The 21,396-nt window shown below is 53.3% G+C and overlaps 3 protein-coding genes across 3 annotated transcripts; 1 reads left to right on the plus strand and 2 right to left on the minus strand.

Annotated features, from left to right (window-relative positions):
* The first annotated feature begins 1,358 nt into the window (after positions 1–1,358).
* On the plus strand, positions 1,359–3,664 carry LOC116523280 (potassium voltage-gated channel subfamily V member 2-like). Its single transcript, XM_032238379.1, has 2 exons — positions 1,359–2,612; positions 3,416–3,664. The coding sequence occupies exons 1-2, from the start codon at positions 1,359–1,361 to the stop codon at positions 3,662–3,664; spliced, it is 1,503 nt and encodes a 500-aa protein (XP_032094270.1).
* Positions 3,665–8,401: 4,737 nt separating this feature from the next.
* On the minus strand, positions 8,402–12,357 carry LOC116523277 (bone morphogenetic protein 2-like). Its single transcript, XM_032238376.1, has 5 exons — positions 12,075–12,357; positions 10,716–10,858; positions 9,954–10,076; positions 8,909–9,118; positions 8,402–8,764 (listed from the first exon to the last, which is right to left on the minus strand). Exons 1-5 carry the CDS (start codon positions 12,355–12,357, stop codon positions 8,402–8,404), a joined length of 1,122 nt encoding a protein of 373 aa, XP_032094267.1.
* A 4,153-nt stretch (positions 12,358–16,510) lies between these two features.
* On the minus strand, positions 16,511–21,024 carry LOC116523278 (the record flags this gene model as incomplete). The annotated part of the gene is made up of 4 exons (XM_032238377.1): positions 16,511–16,688; positions 17,664–17,701; positions 19,034–19,218; positions 20,748–21,024. Coding segments are annotated over 4 exons (678 nt in total), but the record flags the coding sequence as incomplete, so codon positions are not given.
* Positions 21,025–21,396: the final 372 nt, after the last annotated feature.

Below are 21,396 nucleotides of genomic sequence, written 5' to 3' on the forward strand. Positions count from 1 at the left end.
TTCCTCCGGTGGTGGCTGAGAATGTGAGCTGTTTTGGGGTAGGAAAGGGGCTCCTGGGGGCCCTGCTTGTGCAGCACTGGGATTGACCTCTCCTCGTCTGAGTGGGGACATTAAAGATCATTTCCCAACCTTTATGGGGGCCTGGCTTCTTTTGGAATCTCCGCCCACTCATTAAAGTCCTCGCCACCCCTTTCTTCAGGCCCCACGTCAGGGTTCCAAATAGCATCCAAAATTAAATCGGAGTCCGGGGCAAAATATTGCTCAGAGTCCCAATAGATGAAGAGAGCCACGTTGGCCCATCTGGGAAAATCTGAAAGCTTCCCGGTTTCCCCCCCCCCCAGTTGAAAGTTCAAGATCTTGCCCCCACCCCACCCACAAGTCCACCCCATGGTCCCATCTCCCACTGCCACGCTGGCAGTTCCCCCCCCCCCCCCGTCCAGTTCTGGCCAAGTGCAGAGACGAAGGATGACCTTGGCTTTCTAGAAAGAATGTTGTTATGGCTACATAGCATCTAACCCCATACAATCCCTCCCTCCCGTTTTCCCGCAATGGAAAGTAGACAGTAGAAAGTGTGGCAGAGCTGAAGTCCATAAGAGAAGATGGCTTGCAGGCATGGCCCTCCTCCTCCTCCTCCTCCTCCTCCTCCCACCTTTACTCCCAGCCTTCCGTTCAGGCCCATCTTCCCCACCTGCTCCCAATAGCTCATTGAGAAGGACCCCAGCCAGAAAGGCTGCTGTCGTCTGGGACCTCTTCGAAAGCCCGAGGGTCTGCAGCCGTGGAATATCCTGCTAGCCCCAAACCACCCCCACCCCTGAAGGCGTAGTCGTGATCCAGCACCCACCCACCCACCCATCAGTCTTCCAGTCCAGGCAAAAGTGCCACCTTCTTCAAGCAGAAGTGATGGGCAACCATGTCCACGTTACGACCTGTGGACTTCAACACCCAGAATCCCCGAGCCAGCATGGTTCACACGTTTGAATGCACCCAGGTCGTAAGGTTAGCGTGGGTGTCCGCCCCTGTTTCTTGAAGCACCTTAAGCCCCACATCTTTAAAAAGAAAAACTAATTTGGGATAAAACCGGCCCAACCCAACCGCCCAGATTAGCTTCCTGGGTTGACATGTTAAGAGCACAATCGGATTAATGCTGTAAGGAGCTCAGGAGCAGCTGCTTCCACTTCCATCCAGTCCCGTAACTGGGATTCAGTGGCTTTGCGGCGCTCAGCTGGCGGCTGGCACATGAGCTCCAGCAGAGCTGCTAAGAGCCTCCCGGATGGTCCTCGGTGGTTAGTGGAAACCCCGGTTCCCCTCAAGGCATCGGCCGCGGATGGTGGCTGCGAGAGGAGCCCTCGGCCACCACCATGAGGCCAGCCGCGCCCAGGAGGGCCAGCTTCTCGGCCAACATGAAGTTCCGGGCCTGTCAGAAGTGCTGTCGGACCCCCAACGACGTGGACCTCTTCATCCCCTTCTCTCAGGAGAAGCTGGTCAAGCGGTGGAGCTCCATGGACAATTTGGCCGACCTGTCCCAGGATGGCGGCCGTGACCTGTCCCACCCGTGGGATCCGTGTTTCTTGTCCCTCAATGTTGGAGGCCAGCACTTCTACATCGCCGTCCGAGCGGCAGCCAGGTACCCCACCACCAGGATCGGGCAACTGGCCACCTGCGTGGATCCCGTGAAGAAGCTGGACCTGTGCGATGACTACTCGGTGCTGAGGAACGAGTACTTCTTCGACCGGGACCCTTCCGTCTTCAACTACGTCTTCCAGTTCTACCGCAGCGGCATCATGTGGGTGCTGACCGAGTTCTGCTCGGCCAACTTCCTGCAGGAGATCGAGTACTGGGGGATCCACATGAAGTACACCCAGCGGTGCTGCCGGATCCTCTTTGAGGAGAAGCACGACGAGCTGGTGGAGTACCTGAAGATCCAGCGGGAGCTGGAGGCCGAGCTGGACACGGTGGAGAAGGAAGAGCACTTCGAGGGGAAGTTCCTGGGCCGGTTCCGGAAGGCCATCTGGAACCTGATCGAGAACCCCTACTCTTCGACCCTGGCTAAAGTCACGGCCATCTTGTCCAGCCTCTGTGTCCTCTTCTCGGTGGTGGGGATGACCCTCAGCACGGTGAAGGAGATGCAGAGCCATACCGCCAAGGAGGCCATGGAGCACATGGAGACCGCCTGCGCCATCTTCTTCACCCTGGAGTACCTCATGCGGGTGGTCTCCACCTCCAGCGTGCAGCAGTTCTTCCGGGCGGCCTTCAGCGCCATCGACCTGGTGTCCATCCTGCCCTTCTACATCCAGGTCGTCTTCGAGTACCTGGGCGAGGAGGACGCCGAGGACACGGAGGAGCTGCACCAGATGCGCAACGTGGGGAAGCTGGGCAAGGTCCTGAAGCTCATCAAGCTGATGCGGATCTTCCGGATCCTCAAGCTGGCTCGGCACTCCACGGGGCTGAGGGCCTTCGGCTTCACCCTCCGGCAGTGCTGCCAGCCGGTCTGCTGCCTCCTCCTCTTCATCGCCATGGGCATCTTCACCTTCTCCGCCCTCATGCACTCCGTCGAGCACGACGTCCCGGGCACCAACTTCACCAGTATCCCCAACACCTGGTGGTGGGCGGCCGTAAGTCAACCCTCCTCCCCCCCCACAAACACACCCCTCTCCCCACTCCCTCCCCCCACGCAATCGGCTCATAATAATCGGAATAGCAGAGCTGGAAGGGACCTTGGAGGTCTTCTAGCCCAACCCTCCTGCTCAGGAAGGGGACCCTGGCCTATACCATTTCAGACAAGTAGCTGTCCAGCCTCTTCTTGAAAGCCTCCCGTGATGGAGCCCCCACCACAACGTCTGAGGGCTTCCTTGTCCCACTGATTGGCATTGTTCCAGCTCTGCCCTAGACCAGTGGTTCCCAAACTTGGCAAGTTTAAGGCTTGTGGACTTCGACTCCCAGAATTCCCTTGTCCCACTGACTATTGTCCCCATTGTTAGGAAATTGCTCCTCTCCTTAAGTTAGTTTCTATCCTTTGCTTCTCCTGCTGCCCTGGGGAGTAGTCTGACCCCTTCTTCTTTGGGTCCTGGAAGGTTGGTCCCATAGCTTCCCGAATCTCCTTCCTTGTTCGACTAGACCAGTGGTTCCCATACTTGGCAACTTTAAGACTTGTGGACTTCAGCTCCCAGAATTCTCCAGCCAGCAGAGATGGCTGGAGAATTCTGGGAGTTGAAGTCCACAAGTCTTAAAGTTGCCAAGTATGGGAACCACTGGACTAGACATCCCCTCAATGGTTCATCATGCGATTTAGCCCCCAGACCCTTTTTATCTTCTTTGGGGGTTAAGGCTTGGCTCCATCTTGCAGGAGAGTTTGCTTCAGCTCAGGAGGACCTCTTGCTCTTCTTCTCTCCTCCTCCTCCTCCTCCTCCTCCTCCAGGTGAGCCTCTCCACGGTGGGCTACGGGGACACTGTGCCGGAAACCTTCCTGGGCAGGGTGGTGGCCTTCGGCTGCATCGCCTTCGGCATCATCCTGAACGGGATGCCCATCTCCATCCTCTACAACAAGTTCTCCGACTACTACGCCAAGCTCAAGTCCCAGGAGGACAAGACCACCGTGGCCCTCAAGACCCCCCGCAAGCAGAGCCTCAAGGAGAGGCTGTGGAACAAGATGAACCAATGCTACTGAACCCACCACCACCACCACCACCGCAGAAGCAGCCGGCTCAGCCCAAGGACACCTCCCGGCCGGTAGACCCACCACCCTGTGAGGCTCCCCCCCCCCTCAGCTACACCTCCGCCCCATCAGAGAAGTCCCGCCTCCATACCAGGCTGGCCTGCTGTGCCAACGATGCCATCTTGGCTCGCTCGCACGCGGGGCAGCCAGCTGGCCAGCCTCCTTGACCCTCCAACCTGGCCTTCCTTTCCCTGCAGGTGCCTGAAGGGCCGAGATGGGGGTCAGAGGTGGCTGGTCCCCCCCCCCCCCCCCCGTCTATCCAGGGCTGAGCCACCCGGCCTAAAACTGCAGCTAGTCCTTGACGTGCAACAATTCGCTTAATGACCTTTCAAAGCTAGAACGGGTCATCGACCCTCGCCACGTCCCCGTGATCAGGACGCCTGGCGGCTGACTCTTATTTACGACGGTTGCAGTGCATCGTGGGGAGAAGCTGGATTCACTGAGCCACGGGGTCCCTGGCTTAACGAATGCAACAATTCACTTAATAACCACGGCAAGGAAATGGGCCGAAGCTCACTTAAAAGTCTCGCTTAGCAACCTACATTTTGGGCTTGGTGGTGGTCGTAAGTCGTAAGGGCCACCTGCACCTGTAACCCCCAACATCTGTTTAACCCTGGACGGTTCAGCTTCTGAAGAGACAGCTGGGAGGCCGTGGCTGGAGTTCTCTGGCAAGGCCCTGATGCCCGAGGGAGCCTCAGAGAGCCCCTGCCCTGGGTTTTCCCTGCCTTTCCCAAAGCAGGCGGAAGGCCTTCAGTTGGCTTTATCTTTTATCCCGCCTTTGTTATTTTTCATAAACCACTCGGGGCAACAAACCCATCTCCTCCTCCTCTTCCTCCTCCTCTTTTCCCCACCACAACAACCCTGTGAGGTAGACTGGGCCAAAAAAACAGGAGGATTGGCCCAAGGTCTCCCGGCCGGCTTTCACACCAGCTCAGGTGGGGCTAGAACTCCCTGTCTCCTGGCTTCTGGCCTGGCACAAACTAGGGCAGGGGGAGGGGGTGGGCAGAGCCCATCCTGAGCTGGGCTTTGTCTGCCCGGGGATGCCGGTCGGAGTCCCAAGGTCTGCAGCAGAATCGCCCTTCTAAAAAATGGGATTTAGGGATGGTGGCTGGCGAGAGTCAGCCCTGAAGGCTCTTTCGGCCGGCTGTTGGCTCTGCTCCAGCGTTTTTCACCCTGGGGGGCTTTGAAGGACTTGGGCAGGGGGTTGGACTAGATGACCTACAAGGTCCCACCCAAGTCCTATTTTATTCTGCTCTACTCAATTCCTTATTCAATTGTATCCTGCTCTACTCTATTCCTTATTCTATTCTACTCAACTAGCCTTCTACTCTATTCTACTCTATTCTACTATTCTACTACTTTACTCTCTTCTTCTAGTCTTCTACTCTATTATTCTACTAGATTATATTCTACTCTATACTACTATTCTACTACTTTACTCTCTTCTAGTCTTCTACTCTATTCTACTAGATTATATTCTACTCTATACTACTGCTCTATTAGGCTACTATTCTACTATATTCTATACTTCTACTCTACTACTATTCTACTCTATTCTACTCTATTCTACTCTTCTACTACTTTACTCTCTTCTACTATTCTTCTACTATACTCTATTATTCTACTATATTATATTCTACTCTATACTACTGCTCTATTAGGCTACTATTCAACTATATTCTATTCTATACTTCTACTCTACTACTCTATTCTACTCTTCTACTACTTTACTCTCTTCTAGTAGTCTTCTATTCTACTCTATTATTCTACTATATTACATTCTACTCTATACTACTGCTCTATTAGGCTATTCTATACTTCTACCCTACTAAGATGGGTGGAATTCCCCAGCCACCCAGCCAGCCTTGCCGTTAAAAGATTTGCCAAATCGTCCCAGGGAGCCTCCAGGAAGGGCCCCTTTCCCCGTCTTTCCAAAAAAAAAACCCTCCCCCTCTTTCAATCCCCTCTCCACCAAACCTCCCGATTTTGCTTACTGGGAAAATGCCAGGTGGTGGTGCCAGCTGAGACATAGATAACGTCTCCGTGCCCAGCAATTCTCCTTTCCGTGCCCAGATGAAATCTTCAGCATAAGGCAGTGTTTGCTGGCTGGGGAATTCTGGGAGTTGAAGTCCGGACATCTTCCAAGTTGCCAAGGTCGAGAAACACTGGCATAAGGGCTGCTGGACAGGGAACACACACACACACACACAGAGGAGGGGGGGTTCAGGGCTCCACCTGTTTCCTGGCCAATTCCAGGGCCGGTGGGAAGGAAGCGGAGATCCGGGCGCGAGGCGAAACACAGCCACAAAACTTTGTGCAACCAGCTGGAAAGAATTTTTTGCAACTCCACCTGGCCTGTTGGGGAGACGGAGCTGCGCCTCTCACTGCCCCGGCCTCTCCTCAGCCCCCCCCCCTCACTGGCACCCCCGCTTGGCACTCAAATGATCCACGCCACCAGATACTTGGAAGCCGTTTGTGTTTAATGCGGAGACGACAAGGAGGCACTTGGCAAAATCATCACAAGTATAAAAGACAAAATATTTACAAGTCTCGGTGCCCGGACAGTTTCTCATTTATATACATACATACATACACACACATATTTATAGACATTTATATAAATTAAAAGAGTTTGGCTATCTACAGTATAGTACATTCCACAGGGCGCAGTTCCAACTTGGGGGCAATTCGAACACGCAACTTTTCTCCCCAGGAAGACGGCATCCACCGCTGCACCCCGAATCTGGAGAAGCCCAGGTGGAAGTTGGAGGCTTCCCTGTTTGGTCCCAGCAGCCGTTTGCTCTTCGGAGGTAGACTGCTGCGGAACAAGGAGGCTCGGCTTGTTTCCCGTGGACGCTTAGCTGCAGCGAACCACAAATATATTTTCTCCTTTTTTTTAATAGCAATAGCAATAGCAGTTAGACTTATATACCGCTTCATAGGGGTTTCAGCCCTCTCTAAGTGGTTTACAGAGTCAGCATATCGCCCCCACAGTCTGGGTCCTCATTTAACATAGATAGATAGATAGATAGATAGATAGATAGATAGATAGATAGATAGATAGATAGATAGATAGATAGATAGATAGATAGATAGACAGACAGACAGACAGACAGACAGACAGACAGACAGACAGATAGATGATAGATAATAGACAGACAGACAGATATAGAGAGAGGCAGAGATAGATATAGAGGGAGGGAGGGAGAGATAGATATAGATAGGATAGATAGATAGATAGATAGATAGATAGATAGCAATAGCAGGTAGACTTATATACCGCTTCATAGGGCTTTCAGCCCTCTCTAAGCGGTTTACAGAGTCAGCATATCGCCTCCACAGTCTGGGTCCTCATTTCACCCAGATAGATAGATAGATAGATAGATAGATAGATAGATAGATAGATAGATAGATAGATAGATAGATAGATAGATAGATAGATAGATAGATAGATAGATAATAGACAGACAGACAGATATAGAGAGAGGCAGAGATAGATATAGAGGGAGGGAGGCAGAGATAGATATAGATAGGATGGATGGATAGATAGATAGATAGATAGATAGATAGATAGATAGATAGATAGATAGATAGATAGCAATAGCAGGTAGACTTATATACCGCTTCATAGGGCTTTCAGCCCTCTCTAAGCGGTTTACAGAGTCAGCATATCGCCTCCACAGTCTGGGTCCTCATTTCACCTAGATAGATAGATAGATAGATAGATAGATAGATAGATAGATAGATAGATAGATAGATAGATAGATAGATAGATAGATAGCAATAGCAGTTAGACTTATATACCGCTTCATAGGGCTTTCAGCCCTCTCTAAGCGGTTTACAGAGTCAGCATATCGCCCCCAACAACAATCCGGGTCCTCATTTCACCCACCTCGGAAGGATGGAAGGCTGAGTCAACCCTGAGCCGGTGAGATTTGAACAGCCGAACTGCAGAACTGCAGTCAGCTGAAGTAGCCTGCAGTGCTGCATTTAACCACTGCGCCACCTCGGCACTTAATCAGTGCTGGGACTAGCTAACATCACGAATAAGTCGGGCGCCACCTTTTAAATCAATTTCAAAGCCGGCAGGACGGTTTTCTTGTGGCAGTCGGTTCCACGGATTCAACGAGCTTCGTCTTGCTCTCCTCGGTGGCTAGTCTCTTCTTCCAGCAGCGGGTGGGCAGAGAGAGTCCAGGCTGCCTCCTTTGCATGCATCAGGCGGGATGATCAAAGCAAGACCCCCACCCCTGCACCCCCTCCCCAACTCCTCAATCCACGTTTCTAGAAATCCGGGGGGGGGGGAAGAAATTGGACTTGCGCCACAGAAACGGTTTCGTGTCCTCCGCAATTCACCCAAAAAAATGTGGTATTACAGGATTGTCCATTTAGGGTAAGGGGGCGGCTCCAACTTTGCAACATTAAGACCGTCGGACTTCAACTCCCAGAATTCCCCAGCCAGCAAAGCTGGCTGGGGAATTCTGGGAGTTGAAGTCCGATGGTCTTAATGTTGGAAAGTTGAATACTTTGGGTTCACGGAGCAAAGTTCCCAGCTGTTGTTCCCCCTTACAAAGGGTCTGCAGGACCGAGGTTTGGGTGTGATGGGAGGGGCCATCCCTGCGCCAGCCCCCCCCCTCTCCCCTGCCTCCCCTCCTCCCCCCCGTGCTCGGGGGGGGGGCGGGTGTGGCGGCTTCAGTGGCATCCGCAGCTGTCGGCCACCATCCCGTCGTACTGTTTCAACACCACCGTCTCGTCGTCGTCGAAGTAGAGCAGGTTGATGGAGAAGAGTTTATCCGGCACGCAGCAGGGCGTGTGCACCTCCGGGTTGAGCTTCAGGGCGTGCATGATGGACTGGACGGTGGCGTGGTTGGTGGGCCGCATGCTCTGGCCCAGCGGGAAACGGCAGGTGCCCTTGCAGTAGTAGGCGTTGTAGCCGTGCGGCGAGATGATCCAGCCCGTCCAGCCGATCTCGTCGAACTCCACCGGCAGCGGGTAGCGCCGGCAGGGCAGGGAGCTCTCGGCCGAGCGGGGGCCGCGGGTCCGGTTGGAAGGGGCCTCGGGGAGAGAGGGCAGACCTGCGGAGGGCGGGGAGGGGGGGCAAAGAGAATTGGCTCAGCTTCCCCCAGTCAGCATCAGCCTGTTGTGGAGGGTCCCAAGGGAGGCTACGGTGTCCCCCCCTCCATCCCCAAAACGCCTGGCCGCGGGTGACTCACTGGGGAAGCCGCTGGGCAAGGCAGCTGCCCGCCGCCCGTCATCCGTGAACAAGACCAGCATGGGCTTCTTGCTGGTGTGATGGTCCCTGCCCGAGGCGAACTGCACCGCGTGGGGGTCCAGGGGGGCCCCTCCCAGGCCCTGTACCGTCACAAGCAGGCCCTGGTTGCTGCTCTCTTCGGCCACCCAGTCGCGAACCTGGAAGGGAGGGGGGATAAGTTGGCATCCCGCTGGGCTCGAGTGAGCGAGCCAAGCCCCAGTCCAAAGCCCCCCCCTTGTTCTCAGCCCCCCCCCCCAATGCACATATAGGTGGGGGCATCAGTTGGCATCCCGCTGGGCTCGTGTGAGTGAGCCAAGCCCCAGTCCAAAGACCCCCCCTTGTTCTCAGCCCCCTCCCCCCCAATGCAGATATAGGTGGGGGCATCAGTTGGCATCCTGCTGGGCTCGAGTGAGCGAGCCAAGCCCCAGTCCAAAGCCCCCCCCTTGTTCTCAGCCCCCCCCAATGCAGATATAGGTGGGGGCTGGGCTCGAGTGAGTGAGCCAAGCCCCAGTCCAAAGACCCCCCCTTGTTCTCAGCCCCCCCCCAATGCAGATATAGGTGGGGGCATCAGTTGGCATCCCGCTGGGCTCGAGTGAGTGAGCCAAGCCCCAGTCCAAAGACCCCCCCTTGTTCTCAGCCCCCCCCCCAATGCAGATATAGGTGGGGGCATCAGTTGGCATCCCGCTGGGCTCGAGTGAGTGAGCCAAGCCCCAGTCCAAAGACCCCCCCTTGTTCTCAGCCCCCCCCCCAATGCAGATATAGGTGGGGGCTGGGCTCGTGTGAGTGAGCCAAGCCCCAGTCCAAAGACCCCCCCTTGTTCTCAGCCCCCCCCCCAATGCAGATATAGGTGGGGGCATCAGTTGGCATCCCGTTGGGCTCGAGTGAGCGAGCCAAGCCACAGACAAAAGCCCCCCCCCCTCCTTTTTTCTCAGCTGGCCGAACGCAGGGGCACCCAAGCTGCCTCCGCAATGACCCCCGGAGGGAGGCACTCACCGCCTGGGTGATGGAGAAGACCTCCCAGCCGAAGCCCTGCAGGGCCAGCAGCCGGGCGGAGAGCAGCTTCCTCCCCTGGGGGGCTTCCGGGTGGTCCTTGTCCAGCACCTGATAAACGCTGACCTGGGGAGGAGATTGAGAAACCGGGAGAGGGGGGGGGGAGGAGATTAGACAAAGCCCTATGTGGGGGGAGGATAACCCCAACCCCCTCCCCAGCAGCCCTTTCGGGAGCCTTTTCCCCCTGTGGACTCAGGGCACTCTGCACATGCTCGCCTAATCTGGTCGCCTCTCCTGAAAAAGGGAGGGAGGGGGAAGGAAGAGGGGGAGGAGGAAAGGAGGGAGGAGGAGGAGGATGGGAGTAAGGGTTGAAGAGGAGGATAGAAGGGAGGGAGAGGAAGAGGATGAAAGAAAGGGAGGTTAAAACGGAGGGGGAGGAAGAGGAGGATGGGAGCGGGAGGGGGAGATACACCCCAATAGACAATAGGAGCAAAGAGAGCCTCCATTGCCAGGGGCAGTCTATCTCAGAGGGCCAGGAGAGTGTAGATGGGAGGCCATGACTGAGATCAAGATGCCCTCAAGATGCAGCTGGCACCAGATGTGGGGAGAAGGGGCAGCTCTCTGGGGAAGCTCCGGGCCCACTGATTCCGGCATTAGAGGTCGGGGAATGGGTGGGGTGGGGGTGGAAGGACCCACCAAGGCCTGGCAGGACCAGCGGCAGTCGGGAGCCTCTCCGCTGGGCGTCAAGAGTGTCTCTGGGCATACCTGGCAGTAGTGCTGCCTCTGGAGGGCGGCCCCCTCGGCCCCCCTGGCCCGCAGCTTGAAGAGGTGCAGCTCGGCCGACAGCACCACCTCGTTCTTGGCCACGCTGGAGAGCAGGAAGAGCAGCTGCATCCGGTCGCCGTGAGCTGAAAGGGAAGGGCAAGTTGGCACTGGGCACCCCCACACAACAACCCTGCCCGGTAGACCAGGAGGAGGAATTGGGCGGGTGCTGCAAAATTGAGGAAGGGGGCAAATTTTAATGCAGAAAGGGATCGAATCTGAAGCGTCTCAGCTGGAGGGGGAATTTACTGCACACACACACACACACACACACACACACACACACACACACACACACACACACGGAGGGAGAAGGAGAGAGAAAGAAGGAGAAATAGAAAGAGAGGGAAAGAGAAAAAAAGAGGGGGGAGAAAGAGAGAGAAAGACAAAAAGACAGACAGGGAGAGGGAGAGAGACAGAGAAAGAGAAAGAGAGAAAAACAGAGAAAGAGACAGAGAAAGAGGGAGAGATAGAGAAAGAGAGAAAGAGGGAGAGAAAGAAAGAGGGAGAGAAAAAGAGAGAGAAGCAGAATGAAAGAGACAGAAACAGAGGGAGAGACAGAGAGAAAGAGATAGAGAAAGAGAGAAAGAGGGAGAGAAAGAAAGAGGGAGAGAGAAAAAGAGAGAGAAGCAGAATGAAAGAGACAGAAACAGAGGGAGAGACAGAGAGAGAAGGGGGGGGGGCTCCAGGATTTTGAGATGCTTTGTCAGTTGCCAACTCCGGGAGTGAAGTAGCCCCCCACCCAACAAAAGACCCCCCCTCCCTGGCCTGGGCATAGAGGCAGCTAGTCGGAAGGGACTCCAATTCCCATCTGAGTCCCCCCCTCCCCCCCCCCCCCCCCCGTCCAGGGAGAGCCCAGCCCGGTTTGGTTTAAAGAGAGAATCGCTAACTGGGAAGGGGGGGAGGGCAGCTTAGAAGACCTTCTAGATGGCCTTAGGCATTCCCACCCCCCAAGCCTCTCAGACTCCCCGCAGCTGTGGTGGGGAATCACAGAATAACAGAGCTGGAAGGGACCTTGGAGGTTTTCTAGTCCAGCCCTCTGCTCAAGCAGGAAAAGCGATACTCTTTCAAACAAAGGGTCCCCCCCTCAAAAGGAGCACCCCCAACTTCTGCAGGGAAGCCCTTCCCAAAGAGGGAGGGGGGGAGAAAGAGAGGGGCAGGGGCTTCTCCAATGCCTGCCCCACTGCTCCCTCTTTCTATTCTGGGTTTCCCAGTGGCAGCCCTTGGAATTAACCCCCCAGGCCTTCCCTCCTGTCACCCCCCCTCAAGCAGCAAAGCCCCCTCCCCTCCCCAGGGACTCACTCCTCTCCAGGAAGCTGCGGACGGTGTTCCCTTCCAGCAGGTGGGGGTCCTTGGTGACCCCGTCAGCGTCGGCCACGGTGTTGTAGAGGTCGACCATGTACTGGGGGGGCTCCTTGAAGTAGAGGGGGGGCTGCGGGGGTCCTTCGATGCCAAAGACCTCCAGCAGCTGCTTCAGGGCCTGGTCCCGGGTGTCTTCGGAGTCTTCGGAGCCCCAGGCGGGCTTAGCAAGGCAGGCAGGTGCCCAGGTGAGCAGCAACAGCAAAGACAGGAGCTTCCTCATCATCTCGGCTTCTGGGATTCCTCAAGAGGACTAGCTCCTCTGGGCTGGCCCAGGCCCCCTTTATACCCCCCCAGCAGAAGGGGCAGGGGCTGATGGGCCATCAAGGAAGGGCAGGGGATTAATGGGCCCGCTAACAAGGTGCCAAGCATCCCATCAGCTGGGTCCACACCTGGCAGGGCTGTGGATTCCTCAGGAGGGACACCCCCCCTTCCAATTGGGGTGGGGGGTGGGCTGTGTGTTTGTGGTTGGGGCTCAGCCGGCAGGAAGGAGTGGGGAGAATTCGCCCCCCCCCCCACAAACACACAGGCTTCCCGAAGAAGTTTATTGAGGATGGGAGGCTGTCAGCCAGATGAGTTGGCTCTCCGCAGGGGGCTAATGGGCATCTAATGGGGAGCAGTGGGGGGCCATTTGCAGACAGGAATTAGGGGCTTCTGAGAGGGGGGGAAGAGGGGGAGATGCCCTCCATGGAGCAGCCCTTCGCCCCAAATGCTGACCCTCCTGGCTGGGAAGAAAGCTCTCCCCCCCCCTCTCTCTTTCGAGGCACCAGATGTGAGCAGCCCCGATGATGCAATTTCAGCCCTGCACCCCCAGTCCAAGAGGGGGTGGTGGCTGGGGGCACGGGAGAAATGGGGGGGCTGTAACTGAGCCCCCTTGGAGGCCACACAATGCCCAGCCCCTGTGCCAAGGGCCTTTTGAAAAAGCACAACATGACTCCAGTCCTCATGGAATTTCAAGAGTTCCTGGGGCCCCTTGGAGCCCCATGTTTTACCAGAACTGGGGCAGCTCAGAGGGCCCCTGCTTCCCTCCACAACCTGCCCCCAATCGCTTCTCCCCCTTTTCCTGGTCTTTTTCAGCAAAGACGGAGGCCGGATAGATGACCTCTGGTTACTCAGGGGTGCAAGCAGCTTTGACACCCCTTGGTTTGCACCGAGCTCAGCTGCAGCCTTCATGTCTGAAAAGTCCTTAGAACTTTTTTTCTTCCCAACCTCATCGGATCCTCAGCAGCACCCAATCAGGACAGAGCTAGAAGGGACCTCGGAGGTCTTCTAGTCTGACCCCGCACCCCCCTCAAGCAGGAGACCCTTTGCCACTTCAGACAGGTGGCTGTCCAAGTCTCTTCTTGAAAACCTGCAGTGTCGGAGCACCCACAACTTCTGGTGGCCAGCAGTTCCACTGGTTAATTGTCCTCACTTTAGGAAGTTTCTCCTGAGTTCTCGGTTGCTTCTCTCCTGGATTAGTTTCCACCCGTTGCTTCTTTTTCCCTGCCTTCAGGGGCTTTGGAGAATAATTTGAACCCCCCCCTCCTCTTTATGGCAGCTCCTCAAATATTGAAACCCACCCACCCACCCAGAAGACATCCCTTCGCCCCGCATCCAAGGGCTGGTTTTTATTCCCGTTGGCCAACACCATCTGAGCAGCGGGGTGGATTAGATGACCTACAGGGTCCCTTTCCAGGTCTGTTATTGTATTCCATTCTATTCTAATTACATTCTCTATTCTCTATTCTGTTCTATTGTTTTATTCCATTCTATTATTTTATTCTCTATTCTATTCTATTCTATTCTATTCTATTCTAATTACATTCTCTATTCTCTATTCTGTTCTATTCTGTTCTATTATTCCATTCTATTATTTTATTCTCTTCTATTCTAATTAAATTCTCTATTCTCTATTCTATTCTATTATTTTATTACATTCTATTATTTTATTCTCTATTCTATTCTATTCTAATTAAATTCTCTAGTCTCTATTCTATTCTATTATTTTATTTTATTCCATTCTATTATTTTATTCTATTCTAATTAAATTCTCTATTCTCAATTCTATTCTATTTAAATTCTCTATTCTATTCTATTATTTTACTCCATTCTGTTATTTTATTCTCTATTCTATTCTATTTTTTTCTATTCTGTATTTTCTTTTCTGTTCCTTATTCTATTCCTGTTCTATTCATTATTTAATTTCATTTCATTATTTCTTACTTTTCAAATTTCTGGGTGCTGGATCTGCCAACCGATCAAGAAGGGAGATTGTACTTTTAGGAAAATTGTTCTCCCCATTCTAAGCTCTGGGCAGCTAGGAAAGACGGCCAAGGAAAAAAAACCCACACACCCCCCAAAAAAGGGGGAGCAGGAAAGAGCCAGCTGTGCCCAGTGACTACATTGGGTCTCTCTCTCTCTCTCTCTCTCTCTCACACACACACACACTCGATGAAGACCCTCTTCTGTAAGATTACCTACCCCAGGAGGGGTGGTCTGGGTGATGGACGGAGAAGGCCTTCCAAAGGGTGGGTGCTTTCGAAGGCCTTCTCCTATGTTGGATATCCATTTGTCTGAAGGTGGTGTAGGGTTTCCTGCCTAAGGAGGGGGTTGGACTAGAAGACCTCCAAGGTCCCTTCCGACTGCCATTCTGTCCTTGGCTTTCGCTTGGTTTTCATCCTGATTCAGTGGATTTACTAATGGTTTTTAGCCCTGTTGTAGAGCCTGCAAGCGAGAGTTGCTTCAATGGGAGACTGGTGCCTCGCCTGCTGTATCAATGGGTTTAATAAGAAATGAGGGGGGGGAGGGAGGGAGGGGGGATGAATATTAGGCTTGACGAGGGGTGTTAGATTTTAAAGTAATACGATTGCACATGTATACTGTCTTCTCTTATTATTATTTTTTAAACTAAGATATGTTAAGTATATTGATATGGAAGCATAAATGCCATCAACATAGAATGGAGTTTGCTCAGAAGCTGAAATACACCAATGAGAGGAAGAGTGGGAAACAGAGGAGAGAGGAAAGATGGGAAGAGAGGGATAGGAGAGAGGGGAAGGGGGGAAGATGAGGAGGATAAGGAGGAGTGGAAGGTAGAGAGAAAGATGGGAAGAGAGGGATAGGAAGAGAGGGTAAGGGGGGAAGATGAGGAGGATAAGGAGGAGTGGAATGAAGAGAGAGGAGAAGGAGAAAGGAAGGGGAAGTAGAGTAGGAAAGGATGATGGAGGGAAGAAAGGAGGTAGGAGAGAGGTAGAAGGAAGAGGTGTATGGAGAGCAGAAGAGCTAATAATGGGTTTTTATCTTTCTGGGCGTTGATGGCAAGAGGAACTGATGTAATTACTACTTAATACAATAGGATATTGGCTATGTAATAGTATACACGTGATTGTATGTTATGAAAATGGAAAATAAAAACTTTCTATGGATATGGAAGCATAAATACCATCAACATAGAATGGAGTTTGCTCAGAAGCGGAAATACACCAATGAGAGGAAGAGTGGGAAACAGAGGAGAGAAGAAAGATGGGAAGAGAGGGATAGGAGAGTGGGTAAAGGGGGAAGATGAGGAGGATAAGGAGGAGTGGAATGAAGAGAGAGGAGAAGGAGAAAGGAAGGGGAAGTAGAGTAGGAAAGGATGATGGAGGGAAGAAAGGAGGTAGGAGAGAGGTAGAAGGAAGAGGTGTATGGAGAGCAGAAGAGCTAATAATGGGTTTTTATCTTTCTGGGCGTTGATGACAAGAGGAACTGATGTAATTGCTACTTAATATAATAGGATATTGGCTATGGAATAGTATACATGTGATTGTATGTTATGAAAATGGAAAATAAAAAAAGTATATTTTGGAAAAAAAAAAAAGATCAATAAGACTTGGGGAGGAAGGGAGGGTCTTGAGGCTGCAGGCAGCCCTCCCCAGCCTGACCTTCGGCCCAAAGGTTTTTCTCATCTCAGGCTCACTGAAGAAACCCCAAAGTGGGCGGTGGTCCCTGTGGGGCAGGGGGTGGGGGGCCCTTGGTGGCGCATTCTGGGCTGGTTTGGGTGGCTGTGCAAACTCAGCCATCAGGCCCGGATTAAACCTGGAGAAAGGGCCGGTGTGGATGGAGAGCTGGACGTGGGTGACCCCCCCCCCCCGTGAAGGACGGGGGCACTTTGGGAGGGGGCGAGAAGAGCCTCCCTGCCCCGGCCTCCGTCTTTGCAGCCCCCCAAGGAGGAAACGCAGCCCGGCTGGAGTTGCAAGAGCAAAACCCCTTTTTCACTCCGTGATATGATTGTGTCCGGGACGCCAAACAGGCCAGCTGGAGAAATTTTATTCTTTATCCATTTTATTTCTTTATTTGTCCTCTTTCCAGGGTGGTGCAGGGGCTCTTGGGAGGGGAGGAGGAGGCCGCGGCTGTTGCCTTCATTTCTTTTCGCTCCAGAGGTGGGGCAGCCTGGCGTCTCCCGAACGTTTGGCTCCACATCTGCAGATCTGGATGACAAAGAGGCTGCGCAGCTCCCCAGTCCGGCTTTGGAAAGTCTTTGTTTCGTAACCATGAGGGATGCAGTGGCTGGCAGCGGCTCTCGGCCCCCCTGGGCCCCTGGGGGAGGAAGAGACACACAGGGGCAGTGAGGCAAGGGAAGGGCAAGGAAGGAAGGAGGGAAGGAAGGAAGGAGAGGGAGGGAGAGGGGGGAGGGAGGAAGGAAAAAGGGAAGGAAAGGGAGGGAAGGAAGGAGAGGGAAGAAGGAAGGAACAAGAAGGAGGGAGGGAGGAAAGAAGGAGGGAAGAATGAGAAGGAGAGGGAGGGAGGGAAGAGGGGGGAGGAAAAGGAAAGAAGGAAGGAAGGAAAAAGAGAAGGAAAGGGAGGGAAGGGAGAGGGAAGAAGGAAGGAACAAGAAGGAGGGAGGGAGGAAAGAAGGAGGGAAGAATGAGAAGGAGAGGGAGGAAGGAAGGAGAGAGGGGGGAGGAAAAGGAAAGGAGGAAGGAAGGAAAAAGAGAAGGAAAGGGGGGAAGGAAGGAAGGAAGCAAGAAGGGAAGAGAAGGGAAGGAAGGGAAAGGGGGAGGGGAGGAAAGGAAAAGGGCTCTGGGAAGGCAGATGAGACTAAGAAAAAGTGATGAATGTGAAAAGCAGCAACAAAAAGGGAGAGGGGGGGGTGATAGGTAGAGAGAGAAAAAGGGAGAGAGAGAAATCTAGGACAGGGGGAGATATCAGGATCAATCCAAAGGCATCAAGGGAGGATCTTGCTGAATTCTCTTCCTCCATCCTTTCTCTTCCTCCCCAGATGTTGAATTCCGCAGAAATCACACATTCCCAAAGGATGGCGGACAGGTGTTCCCCCTCCCCCCCCTGCACTCTCAGGTGGGAGGGGGGTTTCCTCCAGGCCAGGAGCACATGGGGCAGCCTCCCTGGTCTCTGTCCCCCACCTCTAATCCCAGGACCCCCAATACACACCCAGGAGGAAATGAAAGGGAGGGGGGTCTGGCTGGCTCTGTGTTTGTGAGAGAGAGAGAGAGAGAGAGAGAGAGAGAGAGAGAGAGTGTCTCCCTACCCCCCTCTGCATCTGAGCTGTCTTACCTTGAACATTGTCCTAAGCACCTTCCCAGATCAATTTCCTGAAAGATTTGCAAGACAAAAGAGGGGAGAAAAGGGCTGGTTTCCTTCCACTTGGCTCTGGGGGGGTGGGGGGGTGGGGGGGGGGCTCTCTTTACAAGAAGCTGCCCTCCCCCCCCCCACTCAATAATGGGTCTCATCCCATGCTGCAAATTCCCCTTGCAGCGTCTCCCACCGGCCCTTTGGGCACCCATGGCTGCGGGGGGAGGGGACGGGTGAGGCTGGCACCCCCTTCGACCTCACCCCTCCTCTTAAGGGCTTTGCCAGCCTGCCAGGCTTAAAAGGCTACCAGGACTTCTTTGGAGGTTGGGACCAAGCTCTGCCCAGGTGCCCGGGGTCAGGGTGCTGTGCCCACAGCCTTCTCTCAGCCACCCACCCACCCACCCACTCGGGATCTCAAAACCTGCCAACCGAGCAGTGGAATTTGGGGGGTTATTTCAGACATTGTTTCCGTATCTTGCCTTTAATTATTTTTAAATAAATAAGTCAAGGTGGCAAAGATACCTATAAATCAAGGTGGCGAAGAGACCTTGTCTTCCTCTCTCCTCCTTCCCACCACAACAACCCTCCAAGGTGGGCCCGGCTGAGAGAGAGAGAGAGAGAAGGGGGGGATTGTCCCAAGGTCACCCACTTCCAGGCATCTGCCCCTTTCCCCTCCTGGCATTCATGCCAAGAGATCCAGGGCAGCCTAAACAGATTAACAGAGCGGGAAGGGGCCTTGTAGGTCATCTAGTCCAACCCGCCCAAGCAGGAGACCCTCCCCCATTTCTGACAAATGGCAGTCCAGCCTCTTCTTGGAAGCCTCCAGGGATGAAGCCCCCCACAACTTCTGAAGGCAACTTCTCTTCCGTGAGCTTTGGGCCTCTTTGAAGTTACACCAGGCCTGAATAAGGGAGATCAAACCCATCCGTGGTCCACATCACCAATTTGTCTAAAATTACTCCAGGCACTTAGAGCAGAGATTCCCAAACTTGGCAACTTTAAGACTTGTGGACTTCAATTCCCAGAATTCTCCAGCCAGCTGGCTGGAGAATTCTGGGAATTGAAGTCCACAAGTCTTAAAGTTGCCAAGTTTGGGAACCCCTGACTTAGAGTAACCCCAAATTGCCCTAAGGAGCAGCCAGATCTGGTGTAGGAATTCCAGTTTTCTACCAAATTATGCGGCCGGGTTTTCTTAGGAAAAGCAGCCGTGGGAGAGATGCCGCTTGGATCCCATCTGGATCAGTGCCCCCTAATTCTTGCTTCTCCCCCCCCCCGCCCCGGAGACCCTTCGCTCTGGGATACCTCATGCCCTTGGGGAGGGGGGGAGGGGGAGGGGGCGCACCCGGGCAGACCTTCTGTTGCTCTCTCTTCCTCCCGTCCGCGTCCAGCACCACCTCCGAGTAGAGTTCCAAATGGGGCACCCGGTAGCAAGAGGCGCCTTGGCCCTGGCAGCCCCCCAGAGTCCGGACCAGGTGCTTCCCGTTGGGGCCCTGCAGGAGGACCCAGTCGAACCCTGTTGGCACACAGAAGGGCCCACCTGGCAGAGAGAGAGAGAGAGAGTCACCCACTGGGCACCAGCTGCCCACACCCCTGGGTCTGTGGCAAGGGCACATTTTGCACAAATAAGCATGTGAGCCTTTTGTGTGTTGCTTCTGGTGGACTTCCTTGGTTATTTGTTTAGTTGGTTGGTCAGTTGGTTGGTTAATTAATTAGTTGGTTAGTTGGTTGGTTGGTTGGTTAGTTGGTTGGTTGGTTGGTTGGTTGGTTGGTTGGTTGGTTAGTTGGTTGGTTGGTTGGTTGGTTGGTTAGTTGGTTGGTTGGTTGGTTGGTTGGTCAGTTGGTTGGTTAATTAATTAGTTGGTTAGTTGGTTGGTTGGTTAGTTGGTTAGTTGGTTGGTTGGTTGGTTGGTTGATTAGTTGGTTGGTTGGTTGGTTAGTTGGTTGGTTGGTTGGTCAGTTGGTTGGTTAATTAATTAGTTGGTTAGTTGGTTGGTTGGTTGGTTAGTTGGTTGGTTGGTTGGTTGGTTGGTTAGTTGGTTGGTTGGTTGGTTGGTTAGTTGGTTGGTTGGTTGGTTGGTTGGTCAGTTGGTTGGTTAATTAATTAGTTGGTTAGTTGGTTGGTTGGTTAGTTGGTTGGTTGGTTGGTTGGTTGGTTGATTAGTTGGTTGGTTGGTTGGTTGGTTAGTTGGTTGGTTGGTTGGTCAGTTGGTTGGTTAATTAATTAGTTGGTTAGTTGGTTGGTTGATTGGTTAGTTTGTTAGTTGGTTGGTTAATTGGTTGGTTGGTTGATTGGTTAGTTGGTTGGTTAGTTGGTTGGTTGGTTGGTTGGTTGGTTAGTTGGTTGGTTGGTTAGTTGGTTAATTAATTAGTTGGTTGGTTGGTTAGTTTGTTAGTTGGTTGGTTAATTGGTTGGTTAGTTGGTTGGTTAATTGGTTAGTTGGTTGCCTGCTTGGTTGGTTGGTTGGTTAGTTGGTTGGTTGGTTGGTTGGTTAATTAGTTATATGGTTAGTTAGTTAATGTGGATGCGCCCACATTAAAAAATGACAATAAAGGTTATCTTATCTCATCTCTTATCTTCTTATACCTTATCTTATATCTTACCATATCTTATATCTTATCTTATCTGGTCATCTTATCTTATTGTCTTATATCTTAAAAGATAAGATCTGCTCTGATCTTATCCTATCTTGTCTATTATCCTATCTTATATCTTATACTGTATCTTACATCTTATTTCATATCTTACAACATACCTTATCTCTTATCTTCTTATCTAATCTATCGTCTTATCTCTTATCTTATCCGATATCTTTTATCTTATCTTAATTGGGTTGCCATGGAGAGATGAGCCTGGGGTAGGAAGTTGAGCCAGCCTTTCGTGTCCAGAGCTCTGCCTGGTTTTATGGGGAGGGGGGAACGGCCTCCCCCCATTCCAAGGCAGCCCCTCTGTCCCTTGCAGGCCAGCCCTCCCCACCCTGGGACGCCAAGCGACTCTCCTGCTCCCTCTGCCAGGGCCCCGCTTGGCAAGGCTGAACTCCACCTGGCTGGTGGCCCCAGCTGGCTCACCTTGGGAGGGTGGGGGGCCGGCACACCTGCCCACGTCCAGGGTCTGCTCCAGAGGGGAGTCGGGGAAGAAGGTCTTCAGGGCGGGTGACCGGAGGCACTCCTCCTCTGGGCTGGCGTTGCATTGGCAGCCTTCCACCACTTCCACCTGCCGAGGGCCGTCCCGAAGCCACCATTCCTGCACCAGGAGGCGGGTGGGCTCACAGCAGGAGCCGGCTGGGCAGCAGCCGTCAGAGTGTGGGTCTCCCCTGGGCCTGGCTGGCCACTGCAAGGGCGTCTCCTGCAAGCACAAGGGGAGGGGGAGGCTAGGTCAATGCCTGGGCATCAGGGAGAAGCCAACTGATGCCAGGGGAATGACGAGGTCAGGATGTCCCAGGCAGGAATGGCCCCAAAAGCCCTTTCTGGAGAAGGAGAGAGAACTGGGGGCCATGCGACCCTCATTCCTGCCTTTGGAAGAGCCCCAAGGATCACCCACTCCTTCCTTCCTTCCTTCCTTCCTTCTTCCCTCCCTCCCAAGCTACCTACCTATCTCCTTTCTCCCTCTTTCCTTCCCTTCCTTCCATCCTCTCTCTCCCTCCTTTCTCCCTCTTTCCTTCCTTCCTTCCTTCCTTCCTCTCTCTCTCTCCCCCTCCTTTCTCCCTCTTTCCTTCCC

Source organism: Thamnophis elegans, unplaced genomic scaffold (genome assembly GCF_009769535.1).
Source record: "Thamnophis elegans isolate rThaEle1 unplaced genomic scaffold, rThaEle1.pri scaffold_139_arrow_ctg1, whole genome shotgun sequence".
In the NCBI taxonomy this organism is placed as follows: Eukaryota; Metazoa; Chordata; class Lepidosauria; order Squamata; family Colubridae; genus Thamnophis; species Thamnophis elegans.

What these genes read in the sequence shown, in the direction of transcription:
- LOC116523280 (XM_032238379.1), top strand. Translation starts at nt 1,359, where the DNA reads ATGAGGCCAGCCGCGCCCAGGAGGGCCAGCTTCTCGGCCAACATGAAG. An exon ending in ACACCTGGTGGTGGGCGGCC is followed by an intron (nt 2,613 to 3,415) that starts GTAAGTCAACCC and finishes CTCCTCCTCCAG; the next exon opens with GTGAGCCTCTCCACGGTGGG.
- LOC116523277 (XM_032238376.1), bottom strand. Translation starts at nt 12,357, where the DNA reads ATGATGAGGAAGCTCCTGTCTTTGCTGTTGCTGCTCACCTGGGCACCT. An exon ending in CCGCAGCTTCCTGGAGAGGA is followed by an intron (nt 10,859 to 12,074) that starts GTGAGTCCCTGG and finishes CTTCCCTTTCAG; the next exon opens with CTCACGGCGACCGGATGCAG. An exon ending in TCTTCTCCATCACCCAGGCG is followed by an intron (nt 9,119 to 9,953) that starts GTGAGTGCCTCC and finishes CCTCCCTTCCAG; the next exon opens with GTTCGCGACTGGGTGGCCGA.